The sequence below is a fragment of the Sylvia atricapilla genome, chromosome 4 (assembly GCF_009819655.1).
Source record: "Sylvia atricapilla isolate bSylAtr1 chromosome 4, bSylAtr1.pri, whole genome shotgun sequence".
Lineage (NCBI taxonomy): Eukaryota > Metazoa > Chordata > Aves > Passeriformes > Sylviidae > Sylvia > Sylvia atricapilla.
Genome location: NC_089143.1, coordinates 70257116 through 70276065, shown reverse-complemented (window position 1 = coordinate 70276065; position 18950 = coordinate 70257116). Strand labels below are relative to the sequence as shown.

Sequence of the window (18950 nt, the reverse complement as noted above, 5' to 3'; positions counted from 1 at the left end):
CCAGCTGGACAAAGCTTCTCTGCTAAACAGGAACCATTCCATGGAACTTCTCCCAAGGATCTGGGCAGTTCCTTGCAGCTGTGGAGGTGTGTGTAGGGAGCACTCACTGTTGCAGGCACCGTTGTGGGCGTAGTGTCCTGGAGGACAGTCGGGCAGGCAGTGATCCCCCAGGAGCAGGTGACGGCCGTTCTGGCACTTCAGGCACACGCTGCCGGTGTCCCGCAGGTTGGCCACGCACTGCTGGCACAGGGGGTGGCAGTCTGGAGAGAGCAGAGAACAAGGGACACTGAGCACAGAGGGACAGCACAGAGCTTAGCTGAGGACTCCAGGAGGGCATAAGGGATGGAACCTTGAGAGAAAGTCCTGCTAATTGAAACTTCTGTATCCAAGGAGCATTCCTTTCCTCTTGCCTCCTCATCTTGTGCTCTTCCTGAGCACCACAACATTTTCACTTTCCTTCTGCATCTCTCCTGCCCCATTCAAGCATCCTCTTTCCCATCCTTAAGTGAGCTTGGAAAAGCTTTGCACAAAGCCAACTCAAAGCCCTTTGCTTCTCAAGACCTTTCTGTGATTCTGAGTGCCTCTGCCTACAGGTTTCTCTTTAGCTCCTCTGGAGGCCTCAGAGGAGCTCACCTCAGGCACTCACCTCCCTCTGCTCCCACCATGGAAAAACGAGGAGCAGAACCCGTACCAGCTGTATGACCTTCTCCTGTAGTTCCTGCTGTTCACATTTTCCCACACAAATAAGACATCCATACCCTGAAACTGCCACAGCAGCCCTCAAAGCCAGGCCAAGAGTGGCATCAAAGTGCCTCAAAACCTTTTCCTTTTTTCCATTTTTTGCTAGCAGAACACAAGCTTGTGTCTCCTGACCTCTGCCTGAACTTAGGTGCTTCAAAAGGTTTGACAACAAGCCTTTTGTGTGCACAAAGGTGCAGTGTAAGGCAACCTGGAAGCCAAATTAATCCTCATTATGGTAATTGAGAAAATTATAAAGGAAATGACAACTGTCTTGAAAGATATGTAACAATGAGGCTTGATTTGAGTACCTGGCCTCTTGTCAGATTTCTGCTGCAGGTTCACCTTTCTGTCTTTTGTCTCTTGTGACAGCATTACTACAGATTGTCAGGCAATCTAAATTTACAAGCTGAAGACAGGTTCACATGGGAGCCTAGAGGAATTCTGCATCCATGGCTGCAGGAGCATGGCAGTGACTGGAGCCTGGCCCCAGCTGACGTCTCCTGCAGGTGACACACAGGTGATTCCTACCAAACACTGCTGCAAAAGCCCAGAAGCAGCTCAGAAATTGATCCAGTCCTGACTGCAGGCAGGGATCCAGGCTTCTTAGAGAGCTGCCTCCTTCACCTCCTGCTTTTACAGGGTGTAGAACCCGTTGAGTTTCTGCCCCGTGCTCTCAGCCTTGGAGCTGTGAAATTACCAGCCAGAGTTGGGGTAGGTAGAGGTGTGCAGGAAGAGACTCCGTGCCTCAGATAAAAGAGAGGCAGCACAGGTGATTTTCCCCACCTCAGTGACCAACCTCAGAGCCTCCTCAGGGGGCTTACAGCTCACAGGGGTTACAGTTCTGCAGCTTCCCACTGCGCAGGAGAACAACTCCATACCCAAGGCATAAATCCCATGAATCTTCACAGCCAAAGATCCCAAACCTACACTGCAGCAGAATGGACAGACCTGCCCTCTCTCTGGAGGCCCTGGAGCCAGAAAGGATCACATGCAGCCCACCTTAGGCAGCAAGGATTATGAGATCATCCAAGAGGTCTTGAGTACCTGTAATTTGTATGGGCTGGAGGTGGGGTGATGAGTTTTATGCACTTATAACCAGTAAAGCTACCATAAATCAAATTGCTTTTTTGTACTTCCACATTTACCTGGTAATACGTTGACCCTCCTTACTGCTAAAATAATACTCCTCCAGTTGAAACTCTTGCTGGAGCCACAAATGAGAAACAAATCTGGTCAAAAGGTTTCATAAATGGAGCATGAAAATGAGGCTGAGAAAATGTAGGGTATCCAAACAGTCAGTATCTGCAGTAAAAAACCTACATTTTCCCAAACTAACATTTAAAAACCTAAGTATCTACAAAACTCTGTGCTGCTGCAGCAGAGCTTTCTCTTCACAGGCCTCTGTTTTCACTCCTCTGAGTAGAAAGAGTTTTCTCAGTTACTGTTTTAGGATGAATCAGCCCCATCACTCTCTTGTTCCTTTGCAAGCCTGGAGATCAAAGCGCACACAGCACCACCAAAAAACCCAGGGCTGACGCTGCAGTGAATTTGAGGGACATTGGGGAGCAAGCAAGAGAGTGAGGGAAGAACTGATGTGCTTTGTTTAGGGACAGATGATTTCACTTTTTCACAGCAGGCTGCCTTTGAAGCAAGGACTAACAGAAGGGGGATGTTTTCCTTGTGCTTCTCAGTAACATCCCACAGCCCTGCTTGTTTCCTGCTTCTGCCTTCTCCCTATCCTCCCTCCAGCTCGGCCAGTGGGCACATTACAACCTGTGGGTTTTGGGTTTTCTGGAGCCTTCACATCCCCAGCTGGTTGCAGGTCAGTGCAACACCAGTTAGTTAATTCCCTCTGACCCCTGCCAGTATGCAAACTGGATTCTTAGGAAGTCTGTCACCACTTTGCTTGTAGTCCCAATGCCTCCCTCCTTATCTTTCTGAGCCTGCTGACTTTCCTCCTACTCTCCAAGCAAAATGTTTTCTTGCTCCTCTTCCAGCTGGCTCTGATTTCCTCCTTCTTCACCTCTATGCAAAAATCACCCCCATCACCCTCCCTATCACTCTTCCTATAAAGCTACTTTCATTGTAAAGTAATTCATTGTAAACGGATTTCCAGAGTTACTTGACTTCCACACCCTCTTTGGCTTTCTCTTAGCAAATAAAACAAGAAAATGGTGCCCTTCCTATATGGAAATTATCTGTTACAAATTGTTCTAAGACAAAAGAGGCTGTTGGGGAGACAAAACCATCTCCTGAAGTGTTTGTGAATGCTCACAAAGGAAACCAGTAGCATTTCTGCCTCTCAGCTCCACCATTTGCTAAGCAATCACCTGCTCGTATTGTTTAAACACATCACCCCTCTTAGGGGCTGTCCAGGAAAGTATTTCCTGATGCAAGTTTTGTGCTTTGCTCTAAGGTGGGAGCTGAGGTTTACAACAGAGGTTTACAACTTAAAATCAGCACTGAAAACACCATACACTTTATAGGCACCTCAACGCGAAAAACGTCTCTGGTCTTACAGTAAATCCAGAAAGCAAGTTGGTGTGGTTGGTTTAAAAGGATATACAACACTGATCAGGATTTTTGGCTCGTTTTGGTTGTTGGAATGTTCTTCTTGTTTTTCTTTTCCGAGACCTGAAAGTGAATCCGTCGCTCAAACAAGCAAAGTGAATTCCTGGTGAAGTGCAACCTAGTTTGCAGGGATCTGCCTGTCTCCTGTGTAAGAGCTTCCCTAGGCAGTGTGAGGTGGGAGATGCAGCTGGATGGTGCCTGGCACAAAGGAGCCCAGACCAAAGCAGGGAAAGGATTTCTCCACCTCCAGCAGCTCAGCTACTGATTCTGTGGGAGGCTGCACGCCAGGGAGTAAGTAGAGCTAAGCCCCTCTTGCTCTGCTCAGTGAAACTCCAGCTCTCTGTGATGATATCAATGTCTCCCTAAAAAGACAGCAACAGCTCATTAATTTTACAAGGAGTTGAGTATATTTCTTGTTGTCAGAGTGTCCCTTCTGGAATTTTAAGAGCAAGGCAGCAAACTTGTTACAGGCCACCTCCTGAGTGAGCTCTTCTGGTTTAGCTTTGAACGTTTTCCCAACTGCACACAGCCTAAAAAGCAAGGGTCTGTGGAACACAGGGACTGGAAATTTCCTTGCAGCTGGGGGATGCAGCTGTAGTTAAGATCAAACTACAAGGGATTCTGTATCAGTTGGTGTTCACAGTTTTCTTCCACACCAGTCCCTCCACATGTGTCTAATTGCCCTTCCATGCAGTCAGGAAAAGATAACAGGGAAGCTTCCAGATCAACATGGAAATCTCCGATCAGAAGAGTGAAGGCAGGGGTTTATGAGCAGGACAAGGCTTTTGGCAGTGGTTGGGATTTTTAGACTGGCAATTACAAAGTTTCCTGAAGCTGAAGTTGAGTTGGACAAGAGGGAGTAGGAATCTCAGAGTATTTTTGAACTGGGGAAACAAAACCCATGGAAGCTGTGAGATCCAACAAGGGATGGCTAAAGTCTCAAGTGCATTTCTGTACATACATTTGGGCTATTAAAAAAAATTAATCAATTGAGCACTCTCAGGGAAGAATCGCCACAAATTCTGCATGCCCAAAACAGAGCTCAGAGACTCATTGATTTTTTGGAAGTTGAGGACAGTTTGTCTTTCTTCTGCTTAAATGTGAAATGCTTATTTGATTAACTGCTGAAAACAAGACCTTTTTTTTTTTCCTATTAACAAGGCAAATGTTCCAATCCTCATTCAGGTAACATGCACAATAACATGATTAATTCCCAGGCAATGGTTTGGAGTGACAGTTGGTTTTCTGCAGCTTCTGTGAAAGATTTTCCCCTCCAGGTCCATAAATTATGGCAGGTGACTATAATGCACAGCAGGCCCTATAAGCCGTAACACAATTCAGCCTGGAGGGTGGGGAATCAAAGATAAATGGGAAGATAATTGTAAAAATATATTGCTTTGGGAGGCCAAGGAAAAAGCTTTGTTAGATTCTGATGCAAATCATATCTTATGAGAGTGTCAGGAGTTTTAACGTTCTCTTTTATGGGACAGCTGCTCTTTAACCGATAGTTAATAACTTGCAAGGGCAAATTCAGCATTTCAATCAGTGCTGAATGAGAAAAATGAGTGAAATTTAACAGCTTGGATGTGGAGCTCTTTGTCTCTAGGAGAACTGGTGACAAACATCCTTTGCTTAAACGCCCGACATAAATTTGGCACAAAGAGCAACATGCTTCAGACTGCAGATCCGGGGCCAAAGCACAACTTTTTTTTTTTTGTCAAGGCAAAAAAAAACTCAGTTATGTTCCTCTGCAAGGGTTCTCACAGCTTCAGTGAGACAAAGAAACATCTGGACACTGACAGTTCCCATGCCACAAGGAATGCCCTCCACACTGCCTGAGGGAACCCACTGCTTCCAGTTCCTGCCCAGCACTGCGATATCTCCCCAATCACTGGGATTTGGGAGCAGGACAATTGGTCCATGACACCAAACAAAGAGATAATTAAAGCAGCAGAATAAACCCTCCTCAGAAGAAGTCCTGATTGATGATAAATGGTACCGAGGTTTTCCCAACGAAATTTACAGGGGAAGGTCACTTTTCCATGGGACTTCTTACATAGGAAGCATAATTCAAATTAATGGGGAAATAAGGTGGAAGAAATAAAGTGAATACAGCTCTGACATGCCAGGACATTATGTATCCCCTGAAGTTGTACAGGATGGAGACACCTCTTTACACTGAAATGCTGAATTATTTCCAGGTTGTAGTTTTCTGACTGTACAAAACATCTTGATTCCCCAACTTGAATTCCTGAGGAGCTGTACAGTACTCTTAGCATATTTTCCTACTCCTTGCACACTTTCTTTCCCTGCTCTTTTTGTCTCTGCAAACAAAACAGTCACTGTTGTTTAAAAGGAAGATGAAGAAATGGTTCATAGAATGAGGCTGTGGAGAGCAAAGAAACAAGTCTTTCATAAAAACACATCCACTACATAGATGTAAGCAAAGGGAAAGCTCTGTGAAGGGAAATCATATTAAACTGAGAACAATAGCCTCTCAATGGATATATTTATTACTTCTAATGCATTTTCCCCTCTTCTTAGGATTCCTTATCTCATTTGGAGCTGTTCAGCCTGGATTAAGCCACACACACCGTAGCTTTTTTTGATAAAGAGAAAAAAAAATGCCTTGATAAAGCTCAGAAATTGTTGGACCAGTTCCCATGATATATTTATACGCGCCTGTGTGATGCATTAAAAGCGATTTTTCTTTTTAAACAGATAAATGCAATCAGTGGTTTCAGATGATGGGCTTAAGTGCAGGCACTGAGCACCCACACAGCATAACCCCATCCAGAAATCCTATTACCTCCCCAAAATGCACACAGCTGAGCCAGCTTTTCTTTAGGGTCCCATAAACTGTTTCTTTGGATCACAAATTTTACCTTAACTCTTTTTCCTGAAGGTTTGAGCAGGACCTAAGCAGCTTTCCTGGCAGTGTGAAGCAGCAGTTTAAGGACACAGACAGATTATCCCCTCAGCAGCTCCCCTTACTCACCCACACAATATCCCACCAGGTTGAGGTACTGCTCCTCCTTGCAGCCTGTCCTGCACTTCCCACCATCCAGAGTGGCATGGGGGTGGCAGGTTGAGCATTCCCAATCAGAAGGGCCATGACATGTCTTGCAGGATGGATGACAGGCTGAGGAAGAAAATCAACACTCCTGGTTATGCTCCTGGCACACCCTCTCCGCTCCCTTCCCGAAACACCAGCTCCCACCACCATTTACTCCTACAAAACACGGGCTTAAAATGGTCTACTGGCACCAGGGCCTGCAGGGTTGTGGCTGGGGAGGCTCTTACATCCTCATTTTGAATAAACAAGATGAGGAATGGGTTGTCAGTTTAAGAAATGTGACTTGTTCCCTGCATTAATCAAGGTACAGTTCTACACACAATATAAAAGAGAGAGAGATTGGCCCTGGTGTTCCTCCTTGCAGCATCTGCTTGTGCATATAAAGAAACCTGAGTGGCATGCACAGGGGAGATAAATTAAACTTCTCTTGGGACTGTATGAACATCATTGTGGAGCTTGATATGCATGAGGGGAAAACTGAGGAACGATTTCTCCACCAAGCCCTCCCAAACTGAAGCCTCTAAAGCAGGAATACCCTGCCAGCTCATTAGCCATTCTGTCTGCTGAAAGCTCAACAAAGACATGGCAGAGAAAGTGGCTTAAGAGTGCTCAAGAATATTTCATGGACTGCTTTTGTATCCTTCCAGCTTTAAAGACAGATGTCAGATTTCCATGCTACAGATCTGAGGGAGATAAAAATACTACGGCTAACCGTCAGTAAAAAAATTTTAAAAACTACTTTCCAAGCTCTTTATGAATAAAAGGACACAGCCTGTAAGATGCCACTTTCCTGACACTGAAATTTTGTTTCTAAGGCATCTATATAAGCCTGAAACCATGTAAAGCAGCACTCAGCAGCTACCTCAGCTCTAAGGTGGCAGTGCACACCTCAGAACTGATGAATCTTTACAATGGCCTGCCAAATAAATCCATTTATAGAGCTGTTCCTTGTCTGAATAAATTGAATAAATAGAGCAATGGACTTTAGAAAAGGTCTTTCTCTCTAAGTTTGAGGCTTTGCCTAATAAAAACATTTTGTTTTTCGGTGTTGTCCATGAAAGAGCTTTTTCCACAGCACACAAGCTAGGGACACTATCCTGAAATCAAGTACAAAATACCTTCAGGGAAACAGTCCTGAGGAGTAAAACTGAGTGTCATTTACAATTCCAAGTGTACGTCTCTCTCCTATTAGGAAGAGATTCCATTCCCTGAAATTGGACTATCCCTAGCTTCATAAAAATCTGACAGCCTCTCTAATCACATTGATAAATGCACCCCGGGACGTGCATGGAATGAGACGCAGCAGGGCGAGCTGCAGGTGCACTCACAGGAGCAGTGATCCCCATGGCTGAACAGCCCCTCAGGACACGTGGGGAGGCACCTGCCCTCCAGCAGCACATGAGAAGCCGGGCAAGCCGTGCAGTCCTGGGAAGAATTCCCCACGCAGCCTGCGCAGGAGGAGTGGCACTCTGCAGGGAAGAGAAAAACAAGGACAAGCCTAATTAATTCTGGCTTATTTTGCTTCTTACTGCCTCAAAGTACGGCCAGATTGCTTTCTTCCCAAGGATGACAGGAAGGCAGTTTTCCTGTACAGGATCCTCTGCTTGTGAGAGGTAGAAAGGAGTACAAAGTAGAGAGCAGTTCCTGAAGATAAGGAGCAAGCAGAGACAGCTGCATATTTAGTATTTCTTTGCACCCACGCAGTTCATTACTGAAATGCAAAGCTGAGCTGCCCAAAGCCATGTGATGCTGTTGCTTTCTGGAAGAGCTCTGGGGTTCTGCAAACTTACCAGCTGCTGAAATCACCTTCTGTTATCACCCTGCAGTTACCCTAGGCAGGGCTTCCTATCACTGCACAGTTTTCATCAGCCATTCTACAGCGAATATCCACAGAGGTGGATGGGCTGGCCACCTGAAGCAAATGCTCATCACAAGGATGATCCGGCAAGAAGGAAGAGTGCAGTTAAAAACTGCACTTCTTTCCTGGAACTGACCCTAAACCAAACCATCTTCAACTAAGCCATCTGATTAAATAAATACATAAACTTACTAGCAAAAAACCTCATATCTATTGGAGCAGTGGCTGGAGGCCACAAGTTCCACCATGTAGGTTGAACACAGACCTCTGGGGAGATGAGACACAGGGCTGGAGAGAAAACATTAAATGAAATAAAATAATTCATACAACTACACTTAGCTGGGTGCCAGGGAGATCTTTAAGGTCCCTCCCAGCCCAGGCCATTCTATGACTCTACAAAACCAGCATTTTGCCCTACATATGAACATGCTTCTGTTCTGCACAATGCTGTGGATTTGCTTTTTCCAAAAGGTTGAGCTTACAAACCTTGCATGAGTATTTTACAGTGAGAGCTCACAGTTTGCCATCTTGAATGCTCTACAGTAAATCAATTTCTACAATAAATCAAACTCCCTCTCTAATCCACCCCTGACACAGCAGACCCAATACCACGAGGGACTGTGCTGGGATTCTTGCCCATGACATAATTCAGTGCATCACTGAGCTCTGCTCAGGCCTGTTCACCCACTTGAGGTAGGGATATAGGGATTCCCTCACAGTTTCTACACCATGACCTGGACTCAGCCAGGAAAAGCAATTACTGCCAAGGAACAGCCACTGCATGGATTGTACACTACACTAATGCCTTCAGGAATCAGTTCAAAGCACTGGGTACCTGTCTAGGTCACTGATTAAGGCAGAATTGCTCCACAAAAAAAACCCCAAAAACAAAACAAAAGCCACTTTTTCCTTTTTAACATCCTCTAAAGCAATAAAACGAACTTGCACTTATTCCACTGAGATGAGACAAAGAGATAAAATCAAAATAACTAGATCCTAAATTATGTCCACTTTTAAAAGTTCGTTTTTTTCCAACAGAAGGAAATAACCATCAGTAGTGTTGTTACTATTGTTACTGCTAGAACTTTGCTTAAGTCACTGTCTCTCTGATCGGTGGGAAACCACACCAGTGGTTTATCCCCAGTGGACATCACATTACCCACTTTTCCAAACTCTAGCCTTCATGGAAATGCTTCCCAGTTGGTATTTCAGGAGCAGGGATGGCAGGTGTGCTGCAGGGCATGTAGCAGAAGAGCTTCCTCAAAAGAAAAGACTGCTGTGGGATGTCTTGACCTGCTCCAAGCACTAAGAAGGAGAAAGCTCAGTCTTTTTTAAAAAGGATTTAGAGATTGATCCTGCTTCAAAGTAAGTCAGTGCTAGAAACCATGTACTCAGCTTCAATGGGAAGGAGACTATGCTAAGCTGAGCTGTGCAGGCTCAAACACAGGCATCTAAAAAGAAAGTACCCGGGTCTTTTAGTCACGAGTCTTATGTAGATTACATTTTCCCTCAAAAGTACTAGGATATGCCATTTTCAAAGTTACAGAGTTTAAACACAGTCAGGAGGCAAGCACGGGGCTCCCAGCATGTACAAATCAAACACGGTAAAACTCCCTGCAAACACCCAAACCCCAGGGCTTTGAGCAGCCCTTCTCACCTCTGCAGACTCCTGTGCTATCCACATGGAAGTGGGGTGGGCAGAGGGGGAGGCAAAGGCCATGGAGAGCTCCTTCCCCGGGCGGGTGAGGCTGCAGGACGTCCTCGGGCGCCCGGCACCGCAGGCAGCGCGCAGCCCCTGGGCCAGCACAGGAGTGGCAGGACGGGTGGCAACCTGGGCACAAGGGAACAGAGCCATCAGAGCCACAGCATTCCCAGAGACAACGACAAGGCCCAACAGCATCTGGTCCTGCTTTCTACAACAGAATAGGGAATCTCAACCCAACATCATTCCTCCCACCCCCAAGGAATGGCTCTTTTCCTGAGTAAAGCTGATGAGCAAATAGACCACTGTAGCCCTGTGCCACAGGCAGCCAATACTTCTTTAATTTCTGGAGCTGCAACAGTGAGCTCAATCTCACTAGGAGGGACAGCAAGAAATGACAGTGTAGAGGGCTCACATGAAGCAGAAATTCACCTTCCCGATTTTCGCTTTTCCCACTACTGCAAAGATGACCTCAGTCTTTGCAAATCTACCAGATAGTGTATGTGGAATTTCATATCATGAGTATGTGGAATTTCATATCATGAGTATGTGGAATTTCATACTAGGTATATGTGAATTTCATACCAGGTGTATGTGGAATTTCATCCACTCCCTAACTCATACTGAGAAAAACCTGGAAGCAATGTACATTTATTTCAGCAGCCTACACAGAGAGTAAGGAAAAAAAAAAGTCCCCGAAATCACTAAATCCTGGGAGTGTGAAAGCAGAAAGTATGTGGGAAATTCACTTTTTCTCAAAGCAGAAAACAATCAGCAGGAAAGGCAGGAATTAAGCATTGACTGCTTCAGCACAGGATAAAGGGAAAACAAAGCCTGGTTTACAGCAGCTGGGGAACCTATGCCAAGTGCAGAGCTTACCCTTGCAGATGTTGTGATCCTGGTAAAAACCCTCTCCACAGTTCTCCACGCACTGGCCCTGGCGCAATGCCAGAGGGAAGGAACAGGAGGTGCAGTGAGTGGCCAGAGCTCCCTTGCACGTAGAGCATGAGGCGTGACAAGCTGATAAAGAAGCAGAGCACACAGAACTGAAACATCCCATTTTTACTCCTTGAGAGTGATGATGCTGACTACAGCCTTCTCCAGCTGTAGAGAACTCCCAGCTGGAATGAGACTCAGCTAGGTGAACTAATGAGAGCAGAAATGCCCATGTATGAATAAGTACTAACAGTAATAACTTTCCCTCACATGATGTTTTGAACATGTATCTCAGTGAGTCTCACAAGGAAAAGAGGTTATTTGAAACAATCCATCACAAGTAGACTGAAGAAAACAAACAAACAAAGAAACCCAACAAATTCCCTGTCCCCACTCCCATTTCTGTGCTCTTAAAATTCCCTCCCCATGTCTGGGGAAGAGCAGACAACATGAGGAGGGTGCCCTGAGAGCCTAGGACAGAGTCATGATGCAAAAATACACCTCTTACCTCTGCATCTGCCACTGGCACTCGGGAAATGTCCATCTGGGCACTGAGGGATGCACTTCCCCTCGTGTAACAGCTTCCCCGCAGCACAGCTCACACACCTGCCTGGCTCTGGGGAGCACATCTCACAGAACTGGCCACAAGCTGTCAGGAGAACAGCTCATTAATAACATGCACTCAATTAGGGAAGAACAGCAGAGCCATCAACCTCTCCCCATGTATGGAAACTGGCCTATAAATTTTTACATGGCAGTGTACAGCAAGCAGCAGTTACCAGACTGTTCAGGAAGGAGGGGAGGAAAAAGCTGATTTCAAAAAATGGTCATTTCCCCCTCCTCCTTTTCCTCAGAGTGGGAAAATGCAGATAAAATCAAGCATGATAATTTTTCATATCAGTTCCTGTGGTCCATATTATCCCAGGCAATCAGTTCTGAACTGAACTGACTTGTTGTCCAAGAGCATCATGTAACTCTGGCTTCCCTAAAGCAATATGCTGCTTGGTATTTAGAAGAGTCAAGCATTTTACTTAACCAATTTCTGTTTCTTTTCACTAAACAAAGCAGATCTCCAGCTGGGTATCAAAACGCATGGCTTTTGGTAGAAGGTGAAAGGTCTGAACCTCAGAGGTTTCAAAGAATAGCTATGGGGTTTCAAGAAGCCACTGGCAATAAAAACCAAACCTAAGTTAAATTTCCTTTTCAGCTTAAATTATTTTCAGCTCTAAGATTTCAAGCCTGCACTCTTAAAACATAGGTGAATAAAACTGCCTGGTACAGACATGACCAAAAAATGAAGGGGAACCTGGTCATCCAGAGTAAGCACAGATAGCAACAATTTTGCCACCACATTCCAGCTTTTAGGCTCTTTCTAGCGAGCTGTGGCCCACACACACCTGTGTGAGCTACACACCCAAAGGCCAACAAGCCCTAATTGACCATGGATAGTCATCCCAAGCAGCTGGAGGTGGCTGCCAACAGCAATCCAGGTTAGACTGGAATGCATGTGGCAAATATGAGATCCCTTATTTGAGATTTTTTTTTTCCCCTTCAGGATCTGTTTGACTTAGGTCTTTTCATTCCCTCTAGCCAACTCTTCTCCCTTTTTCCCAGTAAACCTTCTTAGCTCCCAAGGCACATCTGATGTGCAGGTATTAGTTACTGTGATGCTGAATTATAATAAAATTTACAGAAACCTGCTGGCAAAGAGCATTTTTCTTTCCGCAGACAAATGGATTTGTCAAGCCCTCAGAAACAACTCAGGTTTTCCAGCTGTTTGGCGAGGAAAAGCCCCTGAAATCTTTCAGCATCTGATTAGTGTAAATGAATTAATAATCTCACAAACAAACAGCAGCTTGCCTCATCTGGTATGAATGCACAAGGTGCAGCTGCCCTGAAAGACATGAATAAAGTCACAGCTGCTGCATGGCTAGATGAAATATTGACTCCTGCCTTTGTGCAGAGCGTTTCTCTCACAGTACTTACCAGTGCAGATGCCATCCTTTGGGTAGAACCCCTGGGCACAGCTGGCCAGACAGAGCCCCGCTTGGAGCACATGTGATGGATCTTTGCAGGACAGGCAGTGGCTCTCAGCAGCTCCCCAGCATGAGGAGCAGGACTCATGACAGGCTGCAGGGGAGAGAAGGGTAGGATTAGCCAACAACTCACTTCTAGCCAGCCCTTTACAACAAAGAGCCTGCACCACGTCACTTCTTCACAGGTCTGCTCAGGCTTTCACTGCTACAGAAGATGAAAAATAACAAACACAACCCACTGCTGCTCTTGGGTTGGAATCTTTCATCCAAGCCATCCTGGCAGGACAACTTCCAGCTGCATTTTTTCCCGTGGAATGTGACAGCAGCACAGATCAGAGCGATTAGTGTAGCTGTTATCAGCCCAGGAAGAGTGTTGGGAACACTGTGAAGTCCCTGAGGCTGCACAAGCACAAAGCCAATTAGGAAGAGATCCCATCACAAGCTACTTAAAAACTCAGATCCTCAGGGTGACTGCTGACAGTAACCCAGCTCCAGGCACAAACACAGAACCGCACCGCAGGGCAGCAGCCAAGGTTTGGCAAAATGCAAAATAGGCCAGCCTGCTCCCAGAAACAACTCCTCCTGTCCTTCCAGGTGCAGAAGGAACTGACTTACCAGGAATCCTCACATGCTCAGCCTGAGTAATTCCTGGGGAAATATGTGACAAAGACTTCTATCAAATCCTGTGCTACCAGTGTTGCAGGAACGGTGCAAATTACAGTTCTTTTAAGCTGTTATGGTTTTGTTTTGTTTTTTCTCAATTACACCCAAATATGTTCCAAAGATGTTCTTCAATTTATTATTTCACAACAAGGCAAGTACACGCTTGTGCTCCCAGTCTGTGGTAGGCAGGAGAAAAGGGAACTCCTTGATGTTTGCCCTGCAAACACGTCTGAAGCTGCAGCCATGAAAATCTCACCTGTGAATAGCATCAGTGCAATGCAGAAACCAGCAGGCACAGCAGCAGCTCATCCACAGAACTAAGAGCACATTATACATGACTCATGTGGCACAGAGGGGCATAACACCCCATCTCAGGGGATTTCAGTGCTGCCCAAGGCAGGAAAGAGCTATCAGCTCCATCTCACATGGAGGGAACTGGAATACCTGGGCTTAGAACAGGGAGTGCTCAAGGGGAAAGACACGGGACATCATGCTCAGCACATGGTCCTTTGGCATTCTGGATGCTCCTTCACCACACTTCCACCTTGGTTTATTTTCCTTTTTCTTGTTTATTTTCCTTTTCTTGTTTTCTAGCTGTTTACTCTCCCCCTTCTCGACCTCCTGCATCTTTTTTCCCTCCACCTCCTTCCTGATCATTCCAGAATCCCATGGCTCTTCTGGTTCCTGAACACTCCAATGTGAGAGGTATCTCAAAAGGACCCTGGGCATCCATGAATAGGATCTTCCCCTCACAATTCCAACACAACTAACATCAACCATCCCATCCCAAGGCAGAGCTGGTGCAGAGTTTCCTGCTACAGTTGATAATCTCCCTTGCTGATAAAAAAACCTGCATCTCATTCCAGCTTGGATGATTCTCAGGGCACGTCTACACTCAAAAGTTAACTGCAGAGTATGAGTTCATGCTGTAAATTTCTAAGCAGTGAAATATCCTCACTTCACCTTCCAGACCTGCCTGTGTTGCTCCTCTATGAGCTCACTCTAACTTTCAACATGCTTTTGAAAGAGTGGGTGCCAGGACTCAGATCCTTTAATTGTAGACTTCCCACTGCACAGCTGGGACCTGTGCCTGTTAACCTGCCTCAGTACATCAGCACATCTGAACATTCCCAGTCATTTGCAAAGTTCTCAATTCCTCCCTAGAGGTGCTGCTCCTTTCCAAGAGACACTTTTCCCTGCTGGCAGCCTGACTCTGCTTTTAGAGAGTACACAGTTAGTTGGCTCTTGCTGGCCCTTGGCAAACCTTGTGCAGATGGTGAGGCCCTGGCACAGACTGCCCAGAGAAGCTGTGGCTGCTCTATCCCTAGAAGTGTCCAAGGCCAGGTTGGATGGAGCTCTGAGCAGCCTGGGATAGTGGAAGGTGTCCACAAGCAGAGGGGTTGGAACACAATAACCTTTACAGTCTCTTCCAGCCCAAACCATTCTGTGATTCCCCAATTCTGTGATCACACACCCTGACTCCCGAATCCCTGGCTTTTTCAGCACTGGATCACTGCCAGGCTCAACAGCTGCTCCTCACCCAAACAGCCAGGCATCAACTCCACAGAAAGATCAAGGGAAAAATGGAAGCATTCAGTGAGCCACTGTCAGCTCAAATATCTTTGCCTGCAGCAATGAAATGGCTGTCTGAAAATAAATCAACAGAAGTGGCTACACGGCCAGGAAGCCGTTTCCAACCCCCTGGCTATTTCCAGTTGGGATTTGTAGGGGCTGTTCTGCAGCTCCTCAAACTCTCTCTTCTGCAAACACGTGAAATCCCCTAAGTCTGTCCACAGCAGGAGGGCAATGACATGGTATCCCAGCAAGGACACAGAGGGCACTGCGGGCTTTGGGATCCCACCAATCTGTGCTACCTCTCCCCTGCACTCCTCCCTGGGAGCTGGGCAACCTCAGCTCAGTCACACTCAGCCCGGATCCTGGAGGATCCTCCACAGCCAGGGGCAGCAGGAAAAAGCAACACTTAAGAAGCAGAAATTCAAGTGCTTTGCTCCAGAGTGAGCCGGGTCTGTTAGTGTCAAGTTACACACTTCAACACTGGCATTTTAGGAGATGAAAGCAGAAACACTCCAGTTCTGCCTGGGCTTTTGAATAATCCTGAAAACATAAATAATTAAGTTAGAAAAATGCAGTGAGAGCATTGAACACTACAAGTCCTTCGAACCTTTCCATTCTACCATGTAGACACAGTTTATTTCTGCTTCCCTTTGCTTTGCCTTTGCTGGAGGAGTTCTGTTTCTGCCAAGGGAGAATCCACCACTCTGCCCGACACAAACTCAACTGTGATCTTTAAATCCTGCACCATAACTGAAACTTACTACCTTTTATTCTCAGTTTTACTTTGTCTTAATGGTTTTAATTCTTCACAGAAGCAAGTGGAGGGATGGGGGCAGGAAACAACCCTGGTGTAGGATTAAAATAGGGCAGAGATCAGACAACCGTAATCAAAAATTCAAAAGAGACTCAATTAGACCAGCTGTTACAAAACATGAACAAAAGGAAAGGCTAATTCCCTGTGTTTTTCTACAATGTAGACAACAGTGTTTCAAGAAGAGGACAGAGCAAAATACCTGGTGTTAAGTCTCTTTCAAGTCCAGAGTGAATTCCTCAAGAGGGAGTTCACTGGAACTATAGCAATTAACACAGTCTAGTTCATCCTTTCTGTGATTTTGGAACATGCTTATTGTGGATGTTAAAACCATTATGAGGAAAATCTTTCAGAGCAGTCTGAGGCCCGTCTCGACAATCTGATTAGAGATTTGCAGAAATAAAGAGGATACAAGGGAAGAGTGAATGGCCATGAATTACAGACCACATTTGAAATGTAAGACTTTCTCCACTGCTTTGACTTTATGCAGAAAATGCAGCCAGGCAGAACTAAAGCAAATTGGTTTAATTCCCTTGAGGAAAGAGGAACAAATTTTCCCAGCAACATTCTGCTACAAGCATGCATGACTGCAAATTTGGATGGAGTGTACAATCAGTAATCTACAAGCCAGCAATAAAATGAAACATTAGCCTTTCCCTACCCCTTCAGCAGTACATGGGCACTGCCAATTAAAACACCACAAACAGGTGGGAAGGAAATGATAAAACAAAACCAAATGAAGTAGAAGATTATGTGATACTTAAGCATATAAATTCTTTTGGACTGGGTCTCTCTCGACTATTTATACATCCACAATGGTGCCCTGGGCTGTAGTGGCTGCTTGAGGACAGAGGTTTTTCAGACTTTCAAAACCTGAAACAAGTGGCCATCTCTTCAAGGGAAACCACTTCAGAAAAGGAAGCCGGACTTAGCATCTGAAGTACTTTGCCCTGAAATGTGCCAGAAGTCCTCAGCCTGCATTTACTTCTGAGCAGGAGGGTTAGTTCCAAAGAAATTAAAGTGATGGCTCAGAAGTTAAGCATTTGCTCCACCCCTCTTCTGAATCAGAGCTGCAGAAATAATTAGAAGCCTTCTAAAAAGGCCAATATCAAGACTGAGAAAAGTGTTAATTTTAGAGAACACAATTAAACTGGCATGATGAAAAACTCTTCCCAAGCTGCTTTACAGTTTGGGAAGAGTTTTAAGTATTTCAGAGGAGCAGGGGAAGCTCATAAAAGCACTGTTCCATCAAAGAGAAAGCTAACTTCTGAATCCTACTCTCAGTCTTTCCAACTGCTAAGAAAAAGGACTTAGACACTTCTCAAGTGTTTTACAGAACTACCAATTCACTCTGTAAAAATGCTTCATGAGAGCAGTGAGCTCAGTGCACTTCCAGGAAGAGTGCACAGTATGGATGGAATGAATCACAAAACAAAGCAAGAGACTTCCCCAGAAAGTATTTCCTGAGTCCCATCAATCCTCCACCCCTCCAAGCAACTTTCTATACACCTCAAAGTGCCATATCCTGAAAGGTCTGGCACAAGCAGGCAGTCTGCACTGAAGTGAAAGGAACACACAACAGAACTGATCCACTGAGGAATTGCCACAGATATTTCCCCAAGCAGCAATTAATTTTACCCTGTTTGATTTGGTTCCTCTGTTCACTCACTTCTTCCTTTACTCTAGGATGAACATTAACACCTATGTCAATAGCAGATGCCTCAAGAGAGAGGGTTCTCATAGCCCAAGTACAGCTTTTGCCTGCTCTTTGGCCATCACAGAGGACTGCAGCCTCTTCTGCTTCGAGGTACCTGTGCAGAGGAGCTGATCCTGAACGTAGCCCTTCCCGCAGGAAGCCACACACTGCCCATCCTTCAGCAGCAGGGGTGTCTGGCATGATGTGCACTCAAATCCATTGGTGCAGGCTGAGCAGGTTTCATTGCAGGCTTCCAGGAAAATGAAGAGAGAAGAAAAATCAACCCCAAATCCCTGATGCAGGAAGACCACCCCCTGCTCTGACAAAATGAGACTATTTTGCTGTACTTTAGCTAGAGAGTTCAAGAAAACATCACAAAGCCTCATGGTTTCAACACAGCACGTGCCTGGCTTTTCCAACCAAAGCCTGGCAATCTCTTTAGAAGGAGCCCATGGGATCCCACGGCCAAAAGTACAGGGTGCAGCAGGGAAGGGGGGGTCTAACCCTTGCAGAAATTACCTAAGCAGGCTCCCCCGTGCTGGTAGAAGCCCTGTGCACACTCCTCCACGCAGCGTCCATCCTGCAGCCGCTTCCTGGGGTCCCGGCAGGAGTCACAGTGATCAGGGGCCTGGGAGCAGCTCACACAGTCTGGGTGGCACTCACCTGGCACAGGGAAAGCACACAGAGGGGAAAAACAGAAGCAGTGTTGGCAGTCAGGAAGGAGCAAAACAGAGCAACTCTGAAAGCAAAGTGAAATTCATCGCTGATTTCCTTGGGTGGTACAAGGTGTGTTAGCTTTGGAGTGAGTTTTTATATACTAGATTATATCAAAGGGGCTAAATATTTTATTGCTCTATTTAATATGTGAGAAGTCATTATACAGACTCAGATTTTCTAGGCAATTGATTAAAAGGGTATTCATTGTCCACACGGTTCCTCAGCAATAAAAATTGTAAGTCACCAGGAATTAATGGCCCGAAACAACCTGGATTTGAGATTCCTTAAGCCAAACCTTGCAGTAAGTCACGACTCTGTGTCAATGCCAGGTCAGAGCACAGGTGGCAGACTGCTCCCCCTCCAGAAAAACCTTGATTCCACAGCACCACAGAAGCACTTCCTGGCCACAGGTACTTGGAGGGATACAGAACAGAACAATTTTTCTCTAGCTACAAAACAAGCCCCTCTGCTCCCAGCCAAGTGCTCTCAGTGAGGCTCCAAGCCAAAATTTCTCAGTCAGAGGGAATATTTGCTGGTTTTAACATAAATACAGCAGTGCCCAGGGCTT

General features: G+C 45.7%; 1 protein-coding gene across 1 annotated transcript in view; it reads right to left on the bottom strand.

Moving 5' to 3' along the window:
- Positions 1-18950, bottom strand: part of FRAS1 (Fraser extracellular matrix complex subunit 1) — a 109201-nt gene that overhangs the window by 44327 nt on the left and 45924 nt on the right. Inside the window, exons 12-20 of the mRNA XM_066318472.1 lie at positions 18185-18323; positions 17781-17915; positions 12871-13014; positions 11393-11533; positions 10828-10968; positions 9904-10077; positions 7717-7857; positions 6311-6454; positions 108-260 (exon numbers count right to left, since the gene is read on the bottom strand). Of these exons, the coding sequence (XP_066174569.1) occupies positions 108-260; positions 6311-6454; positions 7717-7857; positions 9904-10077; positions 10828-10968; positions 11393-11533; positions 12871-13014; positions 17781-17915; positions 18185-18323 (1312 nt within the window). The remainder of the gene's footprint in view (positions 1-107; positions 261-6310; positions 6455-7716; positions 7858-9903; positions 10078-10827; positions 10969-11392; positions 11534-12870; positions 13015-17780; positions 17916-18184; positions 18324-18950) is intronic.